This window comes from Microcebus murinus, chromosome 2 (assembly GCF_040939455.1).
Source record: "Microcebus murinus isolate Inina chromosome 2, M.murinus_Inina_mat1.0, whole genome shotgun sequence".
In the NCBI taxonomy this organism is placed as follows: Eukaryota; Metazoa; Chordata; class Mammalia; order Primates; family Cheirogaleidae; genus Microcebus; species Microcebus murinus.
In genome coordinates this window covers 93,265,256-93,283,339 of record NC_134105.1, presented here as the reverse complement: position 1 = coordinate 93,283,339, position 18,084 = coordinate 93,265,256, and the positions used below count along the sequence as shown (strand labels likewise).

General features: G+C 48.2%; 1 protein-coding gene across 2 annotated transcripts in view; it reads left to right on the top strand.

The window, feature by feature from the left end:
* The first annotated feature begins 558 nt into the window (after nucleotides 1-558).
* The window catches only part of TSPAN2 (tetraspanin 2), a 42,440-nt gene continuing 24,914 nt past the window's right edge, over nucleotides 559-18,084 (top strand). For both annotated transcript variants that reach the window (XM_076000003.1, XM_020282140.2), the window contains exons 1-2: nucleotides 559-699; nucleotides 15,989-16,091. In XM_076000003.1, the coding sequence (XP_075856118.1) occupies nucleotides 631-699; nucleotides 15,989-16,091 (172 nt within the window). In that variant the 5' untranslated portion in view covers nucleotides 559-630. The remainder of the gene's footprint in view (nucleotides 700-15,988; nucleotides 16,092-18,084) is intronic.

The window sequence follows — 18,084 nt, the reverse complement described above, 5'->3', positions numbered from 1 at the left end:
GCGCGGGAGGGGCCAGCTGGAGGGTCCCCTAGAAGCGGCCTCTGCGGCCTGTGTGCTGGCCTGGCGCCCGGGAACCACGTCTCTGGCCACTCGGCTGGGTGCCCCGCGACGGGTCCTGCCGGCTTCAGGGAGGGCTCGGTCCTACATCTCTCTTCCACCTGAAGTCACCTTCCTAGGTTTCCACAGCCACCGAGGCCGCGTCCTTATCCCTCAACCACCATCCTCTCCAGGGAGTCTCTGCGTTGCGCGCTGCTTAACCGGGTCCCGCGTCCCCAGGACGCTCCTTCCTCGCAGATGCTCGGACAGCCGCCGCCAGCGGTGCGCCCGCGGGAGGCTAGGAAGGTGGTCCCCGCGTCAGGAGGGGCGGAGGCGGCCCCTGCGTCCGAGGAAGAGCGGACGCGCTTCTTCTGGCCGCTTGGTCTCCACCCTCCCGGCGCCCCCACCCCTGGCCAGCCTCGCCGCCTGGGGTCCTCGCAGGCCCCGGCCCCCCGCGCCCCGCCCCCCGCGCCCCGCCCCCCGAGGCCCCGCCCGCGGCCCGCCCCGCCCCGCCCCGTCCCCGCCGGCGCCCGCCGCTCCCGGCGCTCGGAGCGCGGGCCTGGGGACTCGGGAGCCCGCCGCCAGGGCCGCAGCATGGGGCGCTTCCGCGGGGGCCTGCGGTGCATCAAGTACCTGCTGCTCGGCTTCAACCTGCTCTTCTGGGTGAGACCCGGAGCTGGAGGGCCGGGCAGGGGCCGGGCGGCGGGCGCGGGGCCGGGTCCCCGGGGAGCGGACCGCTGCGGCGCCCGAGCGGCGCTCCGGGAGAGGGCAGGGTGTTCAAACGGCGAGGCCAGAAGGCGACAAAGAGGGAGGGGAGGGCTGGAGGGGAGACAGCGGGGAGAGAGAGAAGACTGATCAGAAATGATGAGAAGGGGAGAGACACCGTGCGGCTGTGACGAACCCCCTGCCTTGGTTTTTATCTCCCAGCTGGTGACGCCAGGTGCGGGCATGGCCTCTCCTCACCCCCGAGGGCTTGGGGCCCTGGCGGCCCGCTCCCTTCCAGCCTGCCGTGCACACACCCCCTTCCTCTCTGCCTTCCCGCTGGAGCCCAGCCTGGCCGGGGCGTTGGGAGAGGAGCCCCTGCCCTTGGGGCTGCGGGGTGGTGCCCCACGCGAGGTGTGTGGACGCGCCACCCGGCTGTGATGGGTTCGTATAGGGAATTAGGGGTAGGAGTGAAAATTGAAGGGCGGGAGCGTCGTTTTTCTGGGCGTTAGGGAAGGGTACCGCTGGGTGAGAGGAGGTGGAAGGCGCTCTTCTGGCAGGGGTGGGGAGCGGAGGGGCTTCCAAGGGGCAGCGGCGTCTCCTCACAGCCGCCAGCCTGCAGCCTCTGCTAAATACTAAGGCTCCCAAGATGATCTCATTCAACTTTGCAGGGGTGTATGGAACTGACAGCATTCCCGGGATTAACGCCTCTCTGAGAGATAGGGCCTTGACCCTGGACTCCTGTGTTAATGAGACATGATTAGGGCTAGACCATCACTGGATCCCTGGAGACCCTGTCCCAGGCCCTGGACAATTGTGAGACATGGTCTGAAAATTGTCTTTTCTGCACTTTTCCTCTTGGGCTTTCTTAAGAGAATGTCAGCCAGTGTAAGTGCTCAGACAGACCCTGAGGGAAAATACAGAGCTTGCTTGAGGTGAAGAGCTGCTTGGAGGGGGAGGGAGCAGCAGGGGCCTGAGTGATTTGAAACCACTGGGCTGGAGGAGGTAGCTGTCCTCTCTGCTCTGGGAAAGTTGTCTTCCCATGACTGCAACTATTTAATTATTGAATGATGGTCTCTGTGTCTGCCAACCCATTCGCCCAGATGCCAGGGTGACTCCAGCAACTCCAGGCTCTTCAGAGGCCAAAGGGCCATCCTCAGCATCCTTCCGCAGTGGAAGGTGTGAAGGAGGTACCTCTTGGACATCCCCAGAATCTTAAAGATACACATGGCTTTTGTACACCTGGTCATTTACATGCAGCATACTATTGGGAAGGACATTTCTGAAGGCCCCTTATGTTATGTAGTCTGGGCTTAATTTCAAAAGCTGTTAATTATACATGTCATGCTAAAGTGACACCCTTCACTCTCATTGCTTACAAATTCAAAAGGAGTTTTAAGCCTGAGAAGGAATTCTTAGGCTGAGTGCATTGCTTATTTAGCGCCTGATGTTGTGCCAGCCTTCCCAGGGATAATTAGAAACATTTATTGACTGTGTTCAGTGTGTCAGGGACAGTGCTAAGCACTTTACATTCATGATTACACTTAATCCTCACAACACTTCTGATGTGCATACTATTATTATCCCCATTTTTATAGATGAGGAAACAGAGGCTCAAATAGGTTTACTTGGTCAAGATCACACGGCTAGTGAGTGGCAGAGATAGGACTCAAACTCAGCCTACCTGCTCTTAAGTGCTCTGCTGCATTCAATTAACAAGTTGTTCTCAAAAGTGTGGTTCCCGGACCAGCAGCATCAACTTCTCCTGGGAATTTATCAGAAATGCACATTCGCAGCCTGTCCCAAAGCTGTTGAATCAGGGGAGGAACCCAGCAATCAGGTAATTCTGATCTCAAGTTTGAGAACTACTCTATTAAACAATTATTAAACAAATAATAATTTACAAATATAAACACTGTCCCCTAAGCTGCTAATCTAGTTGAGGAGAGGAGACCCAAGCATATAGCACAACACAAAAATAAGACAATGTAGCAAGTGACAAATTTCACGCTGTTGACCATAAACACAGCAAGGAAGGGAAGTGGGAACAACGCAATGTTTGAGTGCCTCCATGTGTGAGCCACTGAGGTTTGATGTGACCTTTTAGATACATGATCTAATTCAGGAGTTTACAGAAAGGATTACAGTAGTAGTGAGGAAACAGAAAAGTTCTCTTTAACTGGGAGATATTTAAGCTGAACCTTGAGGGACTGGGAGGATGGAGGTGAGCAAAGGTGACAGACACACCATCCACCAACAGAGGAACAGAGCAAGGGGGTGTGTGGGCCACCATCTGACTGAGGAAGCCATCAGGCTTGTTTGCAGAGATCCTGAGCAGCCTGTGCTTGTACGAGCAGGGTGTACTTGAGCAATTTATTCTTACTTCTAGTCTTGTTTTCTCATCTGCACAATTGGAGTAATAAAGTTCTTGAGAGGATTAAAAGGAAATATGTTAAGTATCTGACCTCAACTTTCTATAAGCCTAGTACATAGTAAATACTCAAACAATTTTTATTATTACTAAATGCCTGGCACATAGTAAGCATTCAGTAAGTGTTAGCTCTCTTTGATTCCCTTAATGTTGGGGAACAGTATGTATGTTTGCCAAGTGACTTGCTGCTTCTCTCCATTTGAGGAGAACTGCACATTATCCTTTCAATTTGTACTTGTGAATTTTCCCCACTAGAGCTTAAAACACTCTGAGAGCGGGAATTTTGTTCTGTTTTGTTAACAGCTGTATCTCCAGCACCTAGAATAGTACCCTGCACATAGGAGGTACTCAATAAATATCTCTAGAATGAATTAATGAATCTTCAGGTTAAAGAACTTGGTATGAGTAGCCTTCTTGATTTGCACAGATAATCAATAATCAACTTTATCTGAAGGACTGAACCTGTCTCTGTTCATGACCGAGCTGTTTGTGGTCTGCTTACATAAATCGAGCATGGTAGGAAAATATGGGGACCTTCCCCTCCCCTGGTTCCATGGGAGGGTTGGGGGGCCGCTGTGCGGAACAGTGGCCATGTCTATACCTGCACGACCAAAGCCAAAAGGGCAGACCAAAACAGGTGCCTAGTGACTTAGGGGAGTGCGATTGTGTGGGATTAATTATTGAGATATCTACCTTCACTGCGACTGAGGGAACCTGATTCCAGAGAATCTCCACCCTAGTTTCTGAAGTTGTTTTTTCCTGGTTGGAGGGCTTTGTGGGAAGTTCGGGGAAGGAGCAGAGGACTGCTTTCCTGGAAGGACAGGCTTTAGCCATGACTTAAAGTGTGACATGTACACACACCGTTAGAAGCTCATGTGCCTGCTCTCTGAGATATAAGGTCCCCTGGGTGACATCACTTCCTTTCCTGTCAAAAACTCGCCAGAGGCAGGTATGGAGGTGGAGCGGGGTATGTTTTGTGATCTGCCATTTGACAAATCGTTTTGCAGCCTCCTCTGGCAGCTCGGGTTAAGTTTCCCTAAGCTGTGCTCCTGGTTGAATAAACATTCAACAAGATTCTGCCCGAGCCAGCACAGTACTCCCTGGCCCAGGGCAGCTGACTGTATTCACCATTGAATTTTTAAAAACAAAAGTAAAGCCTCTCCATTAACCCCACTAAATTAATTTCTGTTATCGTGGCTGATGTCTGGCATGAAACTCCTCCCAACATCAGCCTAAATTCAGACACTGCAATCAGATAGCATGGCATATTCCTGTGCCTTTCATTGAAATCACCTTTATTTTTTTCCTCCGTTGCATAGCAATATAAATAAAACACTACAACCCACCAAGCCGCACATGTTGGTTTAAAGAAAAACCTGGGCACTGTTTATCCCTTGGTTTGTTGTTGTATGCTCAGCGTTTTCCTATCATTGTGCTGCACTAGCCGCTCAGTGTTACCAACTGACAGGAAGCAGGGTCGCTCATTGTTGAAAGTCAGATGCCATATATGGCAAGCTTGAAGTAGCTCTCCTTTCCTTCTCACCCTTAGTGCTGCAGCTTTGCGCTTTCACTTGCTGATGCCTGACAGGTGCTTTAAGGAAAGACTGTCTCACTGGCCTGGGAGTGAAAGAAGTTTGACTCAAATGAAGCTCATAGAGGTTACACCGCTGCCTCTTTCTCAAACTTACTTCAAACAGTAACTTCAGAGCAATCACCTGTCAGAAAGACTGGCTTAGAAAAGAATTCCTAAAGAAAATATTGTTTGGGGTCCACTCAAAAGCTAAACCACCCTAGAAGGCAGATAGGAATTTCCTCAGCCTCCCTGTAGAATAGTCTTCATTTCTGATTTCTGTCCAGGTGGGAAGAGAGCAGCAGTGGTCAGCCTCCCCTAGTGTGGATGAGAGGGACCTCGTGTTGATGGGAGGGACAAGAAATCTGCAATAGGGGCCAGTCTGGGAAGGCCAGAGCTATCGTTCCTGTGGTCTGGTAGACATCTGGACAGATCTATGTAGTGTGGCACTTCTAATCCAGGAATCCAGAGCCTGGGAGGTGGGTACTGGCATCACACTGCCTGAGTTTATTCCTGGCTCCACCATTTACTACCTAAGGGACCTTGGGCAAGTTGTTTAACTTTTTGAGCCTCAGTTTTCTCATCTGTAAAATGGACGTAATAAAGTACCAACATAAATCTATGATCTTTATGCAGAAAAACATGAGTTAAGATACGTGAGGTAATAAGTATGGCATATGCACATAGTAAATACTCAATAACTAGAAGTACAGTGGGAAAGTAAAATTTGGAATCCAAGGGGTTCCTAAAGGTAAGGGGAAGCAAGCAGATGGCCGACGTCCAGTCAACCAAGCAAAGCAGCACGAGTCTTGTGGTTTATCAAGGGCATGGAGTCAGAAGGAGAGATCCCTTCCTCTACAATCAGTTCACTCAGCAAACATGCACTGACCACCATTTATGTGCCTGACATCCTGCTAAGTGCTGGAGATTCAAAGATGATTAATTGATTAATTAATCAAAGATTGCTCTTGATGCACATGTGCCGGTTTTTTAGCCTCCATTTTACCTTTGATTATAGTTTATTCCCTCTCTAGTCTTTGCTCTTTGGGGGCAGAGACTGTGTCCTCCTGGCATCCCCTTCTTCCAATCCCTCGGGCACCTTAGAGCAGGGTTGTTTGTGCCCTGCTTTGCCACTGTGCTACCAAGTGGGGGCCAGGGGGAGGCAATGGGAAAGTCTTTGGTGACCAGCGCCTTTCACACCTTAATGTACATACAGAGCACCTGGGCATCTTGTTCAACTGTATATTCCAACTCAGTGGCTCTGCATTTCTGCAAGCCCTGCTAGTCTGGGAACACACTTTGGGAACTGCTGTTTTAGGTGTGGCCTGAAGGGGTCAGGCACCCGCCAGTGGCACTTTTTTCTAAATAGGACAGGGAGTACCCCTCCTCTTGGTTTGCTCACTTGGCTGGCTTTTGGCAGTTCTCTTAATTCAGTTACCACTTTACCTTTTTGTTCTAAGTCTCTTTTTTTGCACTAATACTTGATGGTTTCTAGAATGACCAGGAGGCCACTTATGTATTGTCCATGGCATTTCACTGTGTTATTCCAAAACATCATCTTGGGGCCGCTATCCACATGTGACAAAAGAGAATGTCACCTCCATTCCCCAACCTTAATAGTGATGGTTAATATCACAACAGGGCTGCTCTCCTGAGACAAGTGATGCTCTGCTGATCACTGAAACAAACCACGTCATGGTTGCTAAGGAATTAAGGAAAGCACAATGCCAGTATGATGGGAATACCAGATGGGCTGGGAGCACATCTTACGGATGAGTTACGTTGGGTTACATTGGCCGGCCCTTTTCCTCATCTTTAGATTTGATTGGAAACAGAAATAGCAATACTAATTAGCTTTCACCTGATGTTTTAGATAACAAAATGCTTTCACATGCATTATCCCATCTAATAATGAATCGCAGCAATTCCATGAAAGAGAGGTAATTATTCCCATTTTACAGATGTGGAAGCTGAAAGTCAGGCACGGTAAGTGATATGTCCCAGGTCTTCTGATTTTAAACCGCACGTTCTTTTCACTGTTTTAACTTATTGGGACTTGTGGAATATAAGGTATAAGAAATGCTACTAACTTAGAAAATATGAAGTCTGTGATCAGGGAGATTATATCCACTGTTGGATTTAGTCTTGATGCATTCCAGAAATGCAGGGGCAAAGAGATGCCCAAGATATTTGGGCATATGGGAGAGGTGGATTGACTGAGAACACTACTGATCACTTCCTGGCAGAGGAAAAGTAGGTGTGAATTGAGAAAGGGTATGTATCCAGAGATAGTTTAACAAATTAATTTCAGCAGCAAAAACTTGCAGAAGAATAGTGAGTGCTGTACAAATGTAAGCTATGTGCCAGCTGCTTTCCTAAGCACATGTTATTATTAACTCCTTTAATCTTCACCACAACCCTATGAGATAGCAGCTACTATCAATCCAGTTCACATACGAGGAAACAGAGGTACACAGAGTTGAAGGGCCCTGCCTGGTCTCAGAGCTAGCCAGCGCCAGAGCCAGGCCTGTGGGTGTGTCCCCAGAGTCTCTCTAGGCTCTGGACCACTCCAAGTCGACAGATTAACAGGGAGAGAAGGTTGAAGCCATGACGAGCTTGTGAATTCTAGTCCTGTGCTGTCCAGTACAGTGGCCATGCTGCTGATCACATGTAGCTATTTAGATTAATTAAAATTAAAAGAAACGTAGCATTCAGTTTGTCAATCACACTAGCCACACTTCAGGTGCTCCATGGCTGTGAGTGGCTAGTGGCCGCAGTATTGGGCAGCACAGAGAACATGTACATCACTGGAGAAAATTCTATTTGGACAGCTCTAGCCTAAATATAATTATTCTTTCATAAATACATCTTTTCATATTGTTCTCTTATTGGGTCTTAAAAACACTAAAGAGAGGAGGACAGAGTTTCTGTAAGAGGCTACTGGCTTTCTAGTCTAGAAGCTTTAGAAAACTCAAGAAAATTCCACTGTCATGGGAGGGAGGAAGCACAGAGTTGAAATAAAAGTGAATAGAGGAAGATGGCAAGGACTAAGTCACTGGAAGCATAGGAGTAGTGTTTCCTATCTTGAAGACTATGCTTTCAGTTTGAAGGGAGCATTAGTGAGTTTACCAACATCATAATGCCAAGTGCTGGGCACTCAGTGTTCTAAGTGCCTAACATGGACTCATTTAATCTCTTAAGGAGGTGCTATTATTACCTCGACTTTGCAGATGAGGAAGCTGGGGTTAGAGGGGCTAAGTGGCTCTCCTAAGACCACAGGACTAGTAAGTGGCAGAGCCTGATTCAAACCCAGATGCCGAGGACCCACGTTTGTACCCGCCACAACTCTACACCACAGTGCTGTACATGTGGACGTGCTTGTTATTATCCTATCTGAGGGCATCGTCATTCACTCTGCACACACAGAAGAGGTAAACTTTCTGGAAGAGCAGTTAGCAAATGTTCCAATATGGGTACCAAGCTCTATCTTCCCCATCGTAATGGCGACCGGAAAGGAGTCAACTTATAAACTGGGGCCGAGGGAATCGTGCAGGGATGGCAGAATCCCCCAACAGAGGTGGGCAGGGCCAGGGGTACATTGGAAGCTGCTGTTGCTCTTCCAGGAAGCTGCCGTGCTCTTCCTGCATATGTCCGAATCTGTCTAGTCCTCTGTGAATGGGCAAGTGCCACACCTTCCTGACCTCAAACAGGTTCTGGTAAAATTGCTACTAAAAAAAATCTCTATAGAGCACCAAGCCAGATTTTCATGATATCTGCTGGCTTCCATCCAAGCTAACTTCTTACTGAACAGAGTATTTTGGCTTGTTCTGATCTAGCCTGAGTTCTACTTGAAATGTTTTTTTTTCTGCCATTGTCACTCTCTAACAGCTAAAACTGGGAGAAGATCATCGCTATTGACCAATATTTAAGAATCCTGTTTATCTGCTCCCAAGTAGTTCTCTCAAACACCTGAAGACTATTAGGCTGTAAAATAAATATTGTTTAATGTCTCATCTTGGCTTGCGTAAAGCCCTAGATAGATGAGATGTCACAGTAGTCCTTGTGGTGCCCAAGATTGGTGATTATGTGTTCGGAGGGCAAGCCCAGGATAAGAGCCAGCTGGATGCTAGGAGGAGCAAGCCCAGACAACCAAGAAAGGACCATTTTTGTCCTCTCAGAGCTTATCCCCTCACTTCTGTGACTTGCTGGATTGCATTTTCATTCCGTATGTATTTGATCTTCCTTTGGTGGAGCCATTTGCTCACTGAAATCATTAGCTAGCAGTCTGTGATATTCATTTGCCATATAAAGAAAACTATACAGGTATCATCTTTTTCCTAATTCTTGCTGTTTCCTACTCTCCTCCTCCTCATTTTCCCTGTAGTTTTTAAGAGACGGTATTACGTGTAACCTCTGAATAAGCACACTGCACTTTCCATTCTCTGCCTGCAAATTATCTGCTCTGTCATTCACAGCCAACTTTTCATCCCAGGTAAACTTCCATTCCCCAGCCCTTCTACACTGCCTCCCAGCAACGTCCATTGCTCCATGCAAGTTAACTTTATAACAACCTAAACAAACAGAAGACATTGTGTCTGGCACAAATTTGTAGCCCAGTGTTCTTTCCAGAGATGAGCAGAACATTCCCGATTGTACTGTGGTTTGAATTACGCACCCTTCCATCAATGCAGAGAATTAAGCATTAATTGATCATAAAATATACCCTTACCTGAAGGAAGTCTTTCTTAGCATGAGCTTGTTCTTATGAAATTGTGTGAGGAAAATAATATGGAAATCAGAAACACTGGCATCTTAAGGAGCTACCATGCATTTCCAAACCAACACAGCCTTCTTATTATCACGAACTGAGGTGGTCCTGCCTCCCAGTTCCCCTCACCTGGTCCTGATGTCGAGGCCAGGCAGCAAGGTCCCTCGGAGGCCATTTGGCATGAATGTCATATGGCATTCAGCTCTTGTGCTTTTTTCTGGTAAAATCCTTGATTTTGAGAAAGTGCCATCTGAATCCTTGTCTTGCTTTCACTGCATAACAGGATGAAAACCTTCGGAGATGGTTTTCCTCTTTGAGAAAATTAGTATCATCTTCCAGAGCAAATGTGCTTGTGACTTTTGCCTGCTAAAAGGGTGAGACCCCATTACCCTCATGGTATCATAATGGGGTTTACAATCAGATCAAGAATCCTAAGTGCTCATCACATGATTCCATCTGGGATGAGAATTGCCACCAAGAGCAAGAGCAAGAATTAGCTTAAAAGCATTTAATGAAAATTCTAGGGTTGAAGCATCATTTCCAATTTTTCATGACTTCATACCTAAGAAGAGAGTTACAAATGAGTTGGGTTGTGTGTACACGTGGTATTCACCCTGGAGAAACAAAAATACAGAACTGAGATTATTCGTTCTTTCATTCAAATGCAGTGTGTGTGTGTGTGTGTGTGTGTGTGTGTGTGTGTGGTGCTTTGATCATATCAAGTGTTCATATCCCCCTGCTAGGAGAAAACATGTATAGATTTATTCTTTGTGTACGTGTATGGTGCATGGCACACATCCCTGCAGGCACAAGAAAACACAGAGCTCATGCTACATGCTCTAGTCCTGTTTTCTTTTTCTGTGTGCAAGTGTTTTGCTAGGAATATTCAACGGTGTATTCACACAGTGCCTTCCAAGGTATCTATGGTGTTTCCCAGGTGCAGATGAATTTCAAATTAGTATTTTGCAAAGTATTGCCTTGGAGACTTGTGAGAGAGGTTGTTCCCAATTGCTCCTGTCAGCCTGTCTTAGCTCGAGCTGACATTTTTTTTAATTGACATTAATACCATAGACTGTGTAGCTTAAACAACAGAGATTTATTTCTCACAGTTCTGGAAGCTCCAAGTCAGAGATCAGAGTACCAGCATGGTTGGGATCTGGTGAGGGCTCTCTCCCTGGCTTGCAGACAGCTACCTTCTTGCCCTGTTCTCACATAGTGGAGAGAGCACAAACTCTCTGCTGTCTTTTCTTACAAGGTCACTAGACTTATGATGTGTGTACCCTTATGATCTCATCTAAACCTAATGACCTCCCAAAGACCTCCCTCCCAAATGACCTCTCCAAAAACCATCACATTGAGGATTAGGGCTTTAGCATGTGAATTTAGGGGGGGATATAATTCAGTCCATAACACAACCTAAATGGTACCTTGTGAAGGCCTTTCATTCATTCATTTAACAAATGTCTGCAGGGAGCCCTTTCTGCAAGGCAGAGAGGAAGGTGTTTGGGATACCAGCAACAGAGACCCTGTCCCTGCCGTCACACAACTATGGCCTTAATTTTTAATTACAGAAATATTTAAGTAGAAAAAGTTATATGAGCTATAAAGGAAGGTGCATATCTAGGCCAGGGTAGGCTTCCCTGAGGAATGACAATGGAGCAGAGCTGTGTCAGCTGGGGAGAGGGGCAGGGAGGAGAGCATTCTAAGGCCAGGAAACAGCAAGAGCGGAGGCCTCCAGGTGGGAGAAGGGCCTGAAACTGTGGCTGGAGCATCTGAACACCATTAGTTGTGGTTCCTACTTAGGTATAAGACATGTGCTGTCTAGAACTTTCTAAGTGATAGTTTTTTTATCCAAAAAAGGGGAGGGGGGCTTTCTGCTAGATCTGGTCACCAGAGAGCAGGTAGCATATATTTGCTCTTTGTGATCCAGCTGGCTAGCATCGGGAGAGGGCGGGCAGGGGGCAGACTGCAGGAATGATCTTTGCATTCTTGCATCTCAGCTCCACCCACTTCCAACCAGCCTGCACCCTCCTAGGCACCACGTGTGGAATTCATGAAAGCTTTTCTTTTTCGAAATGAAAAATTATGTCCTCAAGATAGGACATTTTATCAGCAATCCCAGGAAAGTGGAAATAAATACAGTCAAATAAAATTAAAATCCATTAATGGTTCTGCCTCATGCTAAATGACTTGTTTTTGGCAGATAGCCATTGAGGGAAACTTTTGTCCATCCACTTTACTTTAAATGCTTTCTAAGCAGGTCTCAGTCCTCTCTTCCGTTTCTTTAGCTTTAGAACACAAACTGTCTTCTCTAAAGACATATGCTTACAATTTGTAATTCTGTGTCCTGCAAACTCTCTGGAATATGGTTAGCTCCTGAAATAACTTGCTATAAAAACCCATACTATAACTGTACTGGCGATCCTCTGTTTAATGACATGGACTTATTACTGTCTGTTCCTTTCCTGGCATTCTTATCTTTTTTTTTTTTTTTTTTTTTTTTTGCTGTTTTTCTTCTCTTCTCTTACTAAATAGTGGCATACTCCTGCCCTCACAATTCCATTTCATCACATTCTCTGAGCACCTTGCGCAAAGCTAGTCCGCAGAAAAGAAATATGGCACAAGGAATGATGCTTTCCGCATCTTCTCGTGTGGATTCCAGTGGGCTGGTTCTGTGATGGAATTCCTGCCTGCAGGCTCGGGTTCCCTCCTGGGCCACTGAGTGGGGATTAGATTCTCCATGAGCCCCTGAGATCCTCGGGAGAAGGACCAGATCTCCATCTCTGGATCCTTGGCTCCTGGCTCACAATAGATGCTCAATAAATGTTTCTTAAATGACTAACACCAAAGCTTACCTCGTGCTTTTGTATGAAAAAGTCCATTTCTGGAAAAACAACAATATTTCTCGTTGCAATTGCTCCAAAGGCATGGGGCTCAGGACTGCTTCTGGAAGCAGGGCAGCCACTGGCAAGGTTCTCTGGTGGGTACAGTGATTCTGTGTGGTTCTCATGGCCCTCCACATCCACGCCCAAGTGTCGTCTCCCTGGTCCTCAGCTACTCAGACCTTTATCTCTTGCTCTGATTGTTCCCCTCAAAGTGAGGGCTCCTACCTCCCCTCCAGGCCCTGTTATAGACTTTCCACGGTGGCAGCAAGGAAGATAGAAGCCATGAGTCTGCCCCAAGTCCCCCCTCAAGCCCCAGACTCTGACACCCCAGACTCGTCTCTTTCCCCCACTGCACTGAGGTAAGGAGAGGAAGCCCTTAGCCATGCCGCTGCCTGGAGTTCTGCTTGGTGACTTCTAACTCATTCTTCCAGCTGTGAATCAAAACTTAATGGTGTCTGCTATATGCCAGTAGTCCTACTTTGCTCCAGTCCCTTGGCAGTGTGCACGCTCTTCCTCTTCAGCACACTTCCAGCATTATGTACATTTATTTACTCTCATGATTGTCTTCCAGGTCAAAGTGTGAGCCATGTCGTCTTCATCACTGTCTCCCGGATGTGGAGCACAGTACTTGGCCTGAACCCTAGTTGATTCTTAATAAACATGCAAAGAAGACAGACAGGGAGGAAGGGAAAGGAGCTGAGGGTGGGGGCTGGAGAAAGAAAGGAAGAACAAAGGGTCACTTCTCATTCCTTATTTGTGTTAACATTGGCTGAGGTGCAATGCTGTGTCTCAATGCAAAAGACTGGCTGAGATTGCAAGAAGACAGGATGGGGACATGGAGAAGTTAGGTCTCATAGGCTTCAAGTTTAGGAGCAGAGGGATTTGCAGGCTTCCCTCAGGTCCTGGGGGAGACTATCTCTTCCAGCTGTAGGCAAGCAGAGAGTGATGAGGACTGAGTGACTCGCTTTGTTCCTGACTGGACTGGAATTGGTGTGAATTTTTTTCAAGCAATTTCTGGTGTGTGGTAGGCCAACCCAAGTCCCGTGAACCAGCATTCCATGAGCCTTGCAGGAGTGGTGAGTTAAAAAGGACTGGAAGGCTACGTGGTCTCTGCCAATGCCACTTTCCAAAGCAGGGATCTCTCTGTGTCTCGTCACAAGCAACCTCTGCGCTGGCTGGCCAGGCCCTCACCCACAGGGCCCCCACACAGCCGGGAGCAGCACGCTGGGAGGATTCCCTTCCACACAGTGATGACATTCAGCTAAGTCACAGTTTCCTTGACCCAGGAGGAAACCCGTGTGGTTTGGGGTTAGGAGGCGTGGATAAGCAAGCGCAGATTTTTTTCCAATTGCCCCATGGCTTTAAATTGCAACCTCTCTTTTAATTTTCCATTATGCATCAAACACATCTGTGCCAGAACTGGACAAATGTATTCTGTCTGGGAGGACGATCCCAGACAGCTGTAAATTAGAGTTTGTGTACAGAGATTCCAAAAATGTGGCCTCGTGGTAGGGTGTCCCTCGGACCAGTCACCTCCTCCACAGTCTGCTCCAAGAGGCTGCTGGCTTTGGCCTGAGGCCTCTGTCAATAGATTTTGCTTTGTATTTGGAAATTCTGTCTTTCCGTCAAGTCGCCGCAGAGACGGGTGTGCAGGGCTGCCTGTGAGGCTTTGCTGGGCAGACCTGTCCCAGGCAGCCTCCCCGTGCTACTGGGAATGGAGCCTGACCAAGGGCATCTCTCTCTTTCCTGCACAGGAACAGTGAGGACCTCAGAATTTATTTCCCCCCAACTTAAAGCATGGCCCAAGAAGACCCCACTTTTTCTGGATTGAACCAAAAAACTACCATGTAATGCTTTTAAAACACAACATTTTTAAAGCTACAAGAGAAATACATGCTTAATGCAGAGAATTTAGACAACATAGTGAGAAGAAAAAAAGTTTCCTGTAATCTCACCCTTCAACAATAAGTACTGCTAATGGTTTTAGTAAGACCTCTTTCAATAGGTTTTCCTGCCATGCTGCCCTTTTTAAAAATGTAGAAGTCTTTCAAAAGCTGGTTGAGCCCAGTTCCTTCAGCTATCCCTCACATTATCCAATTTGTACTTCCTTCTGAGCACTGGAAACTTTTAGTTATTCCACGTGGGAGAGTCCAGCTGGTAGAACTCTGCCCCTCTGACTCCTCACGAGTCACGCCGCTTTTCTGAAGGAGCTGGCCACAAAGGGAATTGGCCCTGGGAGACAGGAGGTGAAGAGGGATTATGTCCTCCGATAAATCCAGCCAGTAGCCCTAAAGGGTGGTGCCAGGTCCTTTATAAGCTGCCGGAAAGATAGAAGGATCCTGTACAAGAAAGCCTTTGATCCGGCCCTGACTTTGATGTGGGATTTCCTTATTAGACCTCTCTATTCCTCTGATTTTTGGTCCTCTGTCATCCTGTGGCCAGCATCTGTCTATGCCCTGCTCTGTTTGGGCAGGGGCAGCCTCTACATTGTTCACCTGGGCATAGGCGAGGACAGCCCACCAGCCGCGGGATGGGCTGGCAGAATCAGGAGGCTATTTTTACCTCCCAGCTTACTTTCCCATCGTGCCTTGAGCCCAGAAGGTGCCCAGTACATGTCTGCTGGTTGATTGATACGGCGAAATTCGAGAGTGGTGTTTGTGGAGAGAACACCGTGGCTACAGCCTGCTGGCTTGCAGTGGTGACAGTCCTGCATGGCAGAAAGGGCTTCCAGCTTCCACGCCGAGCCTCACAAAAGCCTTCAGAGTGGAGGAGAGGAAGCGGTGATGACTCTACCAGCCGCCAGCCTGCCCAGCCACTGCCCGCGCCAGCCACTCAGCCTCTCCATGAGCCACACGGCACACAGACCACGCTTTTTCAGAAAATTATTTTTTCCTTTCTCACTTTCCATGGAAACTCAAAATAGCAACCGAAAAAGAAGGGGGAAAAAAAAAAAAACTAAGACCAGGCTCCCTCCCTGCCTGCAGAACCATCCCCAGGCAGGGCAGTGACCGTATAGAACAGGGGACAGAGAGGGCTATAGACGCCTCGGAAACAGCTTTCTAATTGAGGACTTTCTAATTGTGCACCCATGAGGTGTGGGTGGGTGCTGAGGGTGGTGTATTTTCTTCCAATTTAGAAAAGTGGGTTTCCCCCAGGTCTTGGAGTTCATCTTGCTCCTGGTGACCTGGTGGCTGAGACACAGGCACGTCTCACTGTGGAGTTGGTGAGGAGGTCCAGTGTGCCCAGCAAGGGACAATACGGCAGGGCGCAGGTGCCCTCCAGGGGGGACTATGGGAGCATTGTTTGGAGCGGCCTCCAGGCGGCGCTGTGTGCGCCCATAAGCACAGGGCAGCCTGGCAGCGTGGAGAAACCTGCGCTGGGGTCACGAAAGCCTAGTTCTAGCATCATGTCAGAGGCCTGAGGGGTTTCGAAAACATCCTCCCTCCTCTCTGAGCCTCCACTTCCTCCCCTATAAAACTTGAAGGGTGGACTGGGCAATTTCTAACCACGCGGGCCCATGCAGCCCGCAGCTCCTGGGTCTGCTCTGTGCACACACCTGCCCTTCTGTTGTAAACGCGCTGTTGTTTGCCTTCCAGCTGGCTGGCTCAGCAGTCATAGCTTTTGGACTATGGTTTCGGTTCGGAGGCACCATAAAGGATTTATCATCAGAGGACAAGTCCCCGGAGTATTTCTATGTGGGTGAGTGACTTCGGCTTTCCTAGCTTTAGCCCAGGGGAGGGCTGCCCATAGGCTTACAGCAGAGCCTGCGCTTGAATTTTGAGGGGAGGAGGAGGGACGGAGGGGCAGGGAAAGAGCTGGAAAGGAGCCAACAGCCACACCCCTATACACTCCACCTGGCCTTCAGAGATGTGCACTGGTGAGCAGGCGGAGGGGACCTGCTCACCCCTGCACCCCACCCCTCACAAGGTCCATTTCCACTCTCCGAAATCAAGGAAGGCCAGTGCCACGATGTTGAACCATTGTGCTGCTTTTCTTCTCAAGGAAAGAAGTCTTGAGAAAATATAACTAAAACTAATTTCAAAGAATCAGAAAACTCCCTTTTGCCCCTGAGTAAAGTGGGTACCCCACAAGGCTGTCATTCACTGGTCCAGCTGGGGTGACATGGGGCCTCTGCCGAGTCAGGATTTTACTTTGTGCTCTTGTATTTTAAATTGTCTGTGATGGGGACATAACTCAAAATGCAGAGAGACATCTCTAGGTTTGAAGGTACCAATCTCAGCCCCTCCATGACTGGGGACTGCAGAGATGGGGAAGAAGAGAGGGGAGGAGGAGGGCGAGGAAGGCTGCCCCTGGGAAGAGGCTAGGAGGGGCCGTAGCCCTGCCTGGGCCAGCAGTGGGAAGGGGCGAGGAGTGCAGAGGGACCTGAGGCTGTGCTATTAGTAGGGACTGAGCATCGCTGCACTGCGTTTAGTTGACCCACTTCTAGCCCTCTCCTGTGGCCTTTTCTTATCCTCCAGCTAGGCGGGCCTGGACTCTGGATTTCAGAAAGCCCAAGACCATTGTCATTATAGGTGACCCCCCCTATCTGGCTGTTTTAAGATCCGCACCAGGCATAGAATAAGCTTCAGTTACTTGTGGCAACCTCTGTGCTTGGGGAGAAGGAGGGTCCCGCACAGGTGATTCGCTCCAAATCCCAAGAAGAGCAGAGTCTCTCCCAGGAGAGAGCGAGAGGGTCCAGCCCCGCTCAGGGCCACGGACGTTTCCCTGAAGGGCTGGCTCACAGCCGTGTTGCCTCCCCTTCCAAACACTCTTCCTCCACGACACCCTCCTGCGAGGGAAGAGCCATGTCAGCTGGGATAGTTTTAGAGGAAAGTAACAGAAAACCTGCTAAAGATGGACAACAATAAGGACATTTCACACTTCATGAAATCTTAGATGCAGCTTTTTGTAAAACGCCCAATTATTTTAGATGCCACTAAGAAAGGAAAAAAAGCTGACAATTTAACTATGACATAAAAGATGCATACTAATTTCAGAAATGTTAAGATGTTGAAAAAAATACATCTCAAAGTTGATGCAATATGATAAAAGAAGTCTGGAGATGGGGAATTTCTAGAATTAGTTCAGGGCTCGTGGACCCAGGTCCTTCCCTCTTTCTACTCTGCCATCCCCACTATGTTCTCAGACCTCACCTCTCATGGTTAAAAGATACTGCAGGGGCTCCAAGTATCATTCCCTCACACAGCAACACCCAAAGCAGAAAAAGAGGAAGTTTCACCTCATATGGCCCTTTTCAGGAATGAATAAAACCTTTTCAAAAGGCTCCCAACACATTTCCCCTTGCAGTTTATTGGCCAGCATTGCTCTGTGTATTCACGCCTAAACCATCATGGCCAAGAAGAGAACTATTAGGGCTGGCTCTCTGACTAATTGATATTCACACTTGGGCCCCAGAGTGGCCCAGCGCCCCCACCCCCAGGGCCTCTGACACTTGGACAAGATTGGGGTTTTATGACAGGGTAAAAGTGGAGGAATCTGCAGCACACTCAATACTGAAATGCCCATTTCTACCTACGCGGTTTCCAGGTGGTACACACCCTTCCATCCGAAAACTAACACATACATTTAGCATATTCTTCCTTGCCGAACTCCTGGCTCTGAGAGTCTGCCCAGAAGCATTCTCCTATCCCAGAGCAGGCCCCGAGTGCTCTGAGGACAAGCTCAGCCCGTC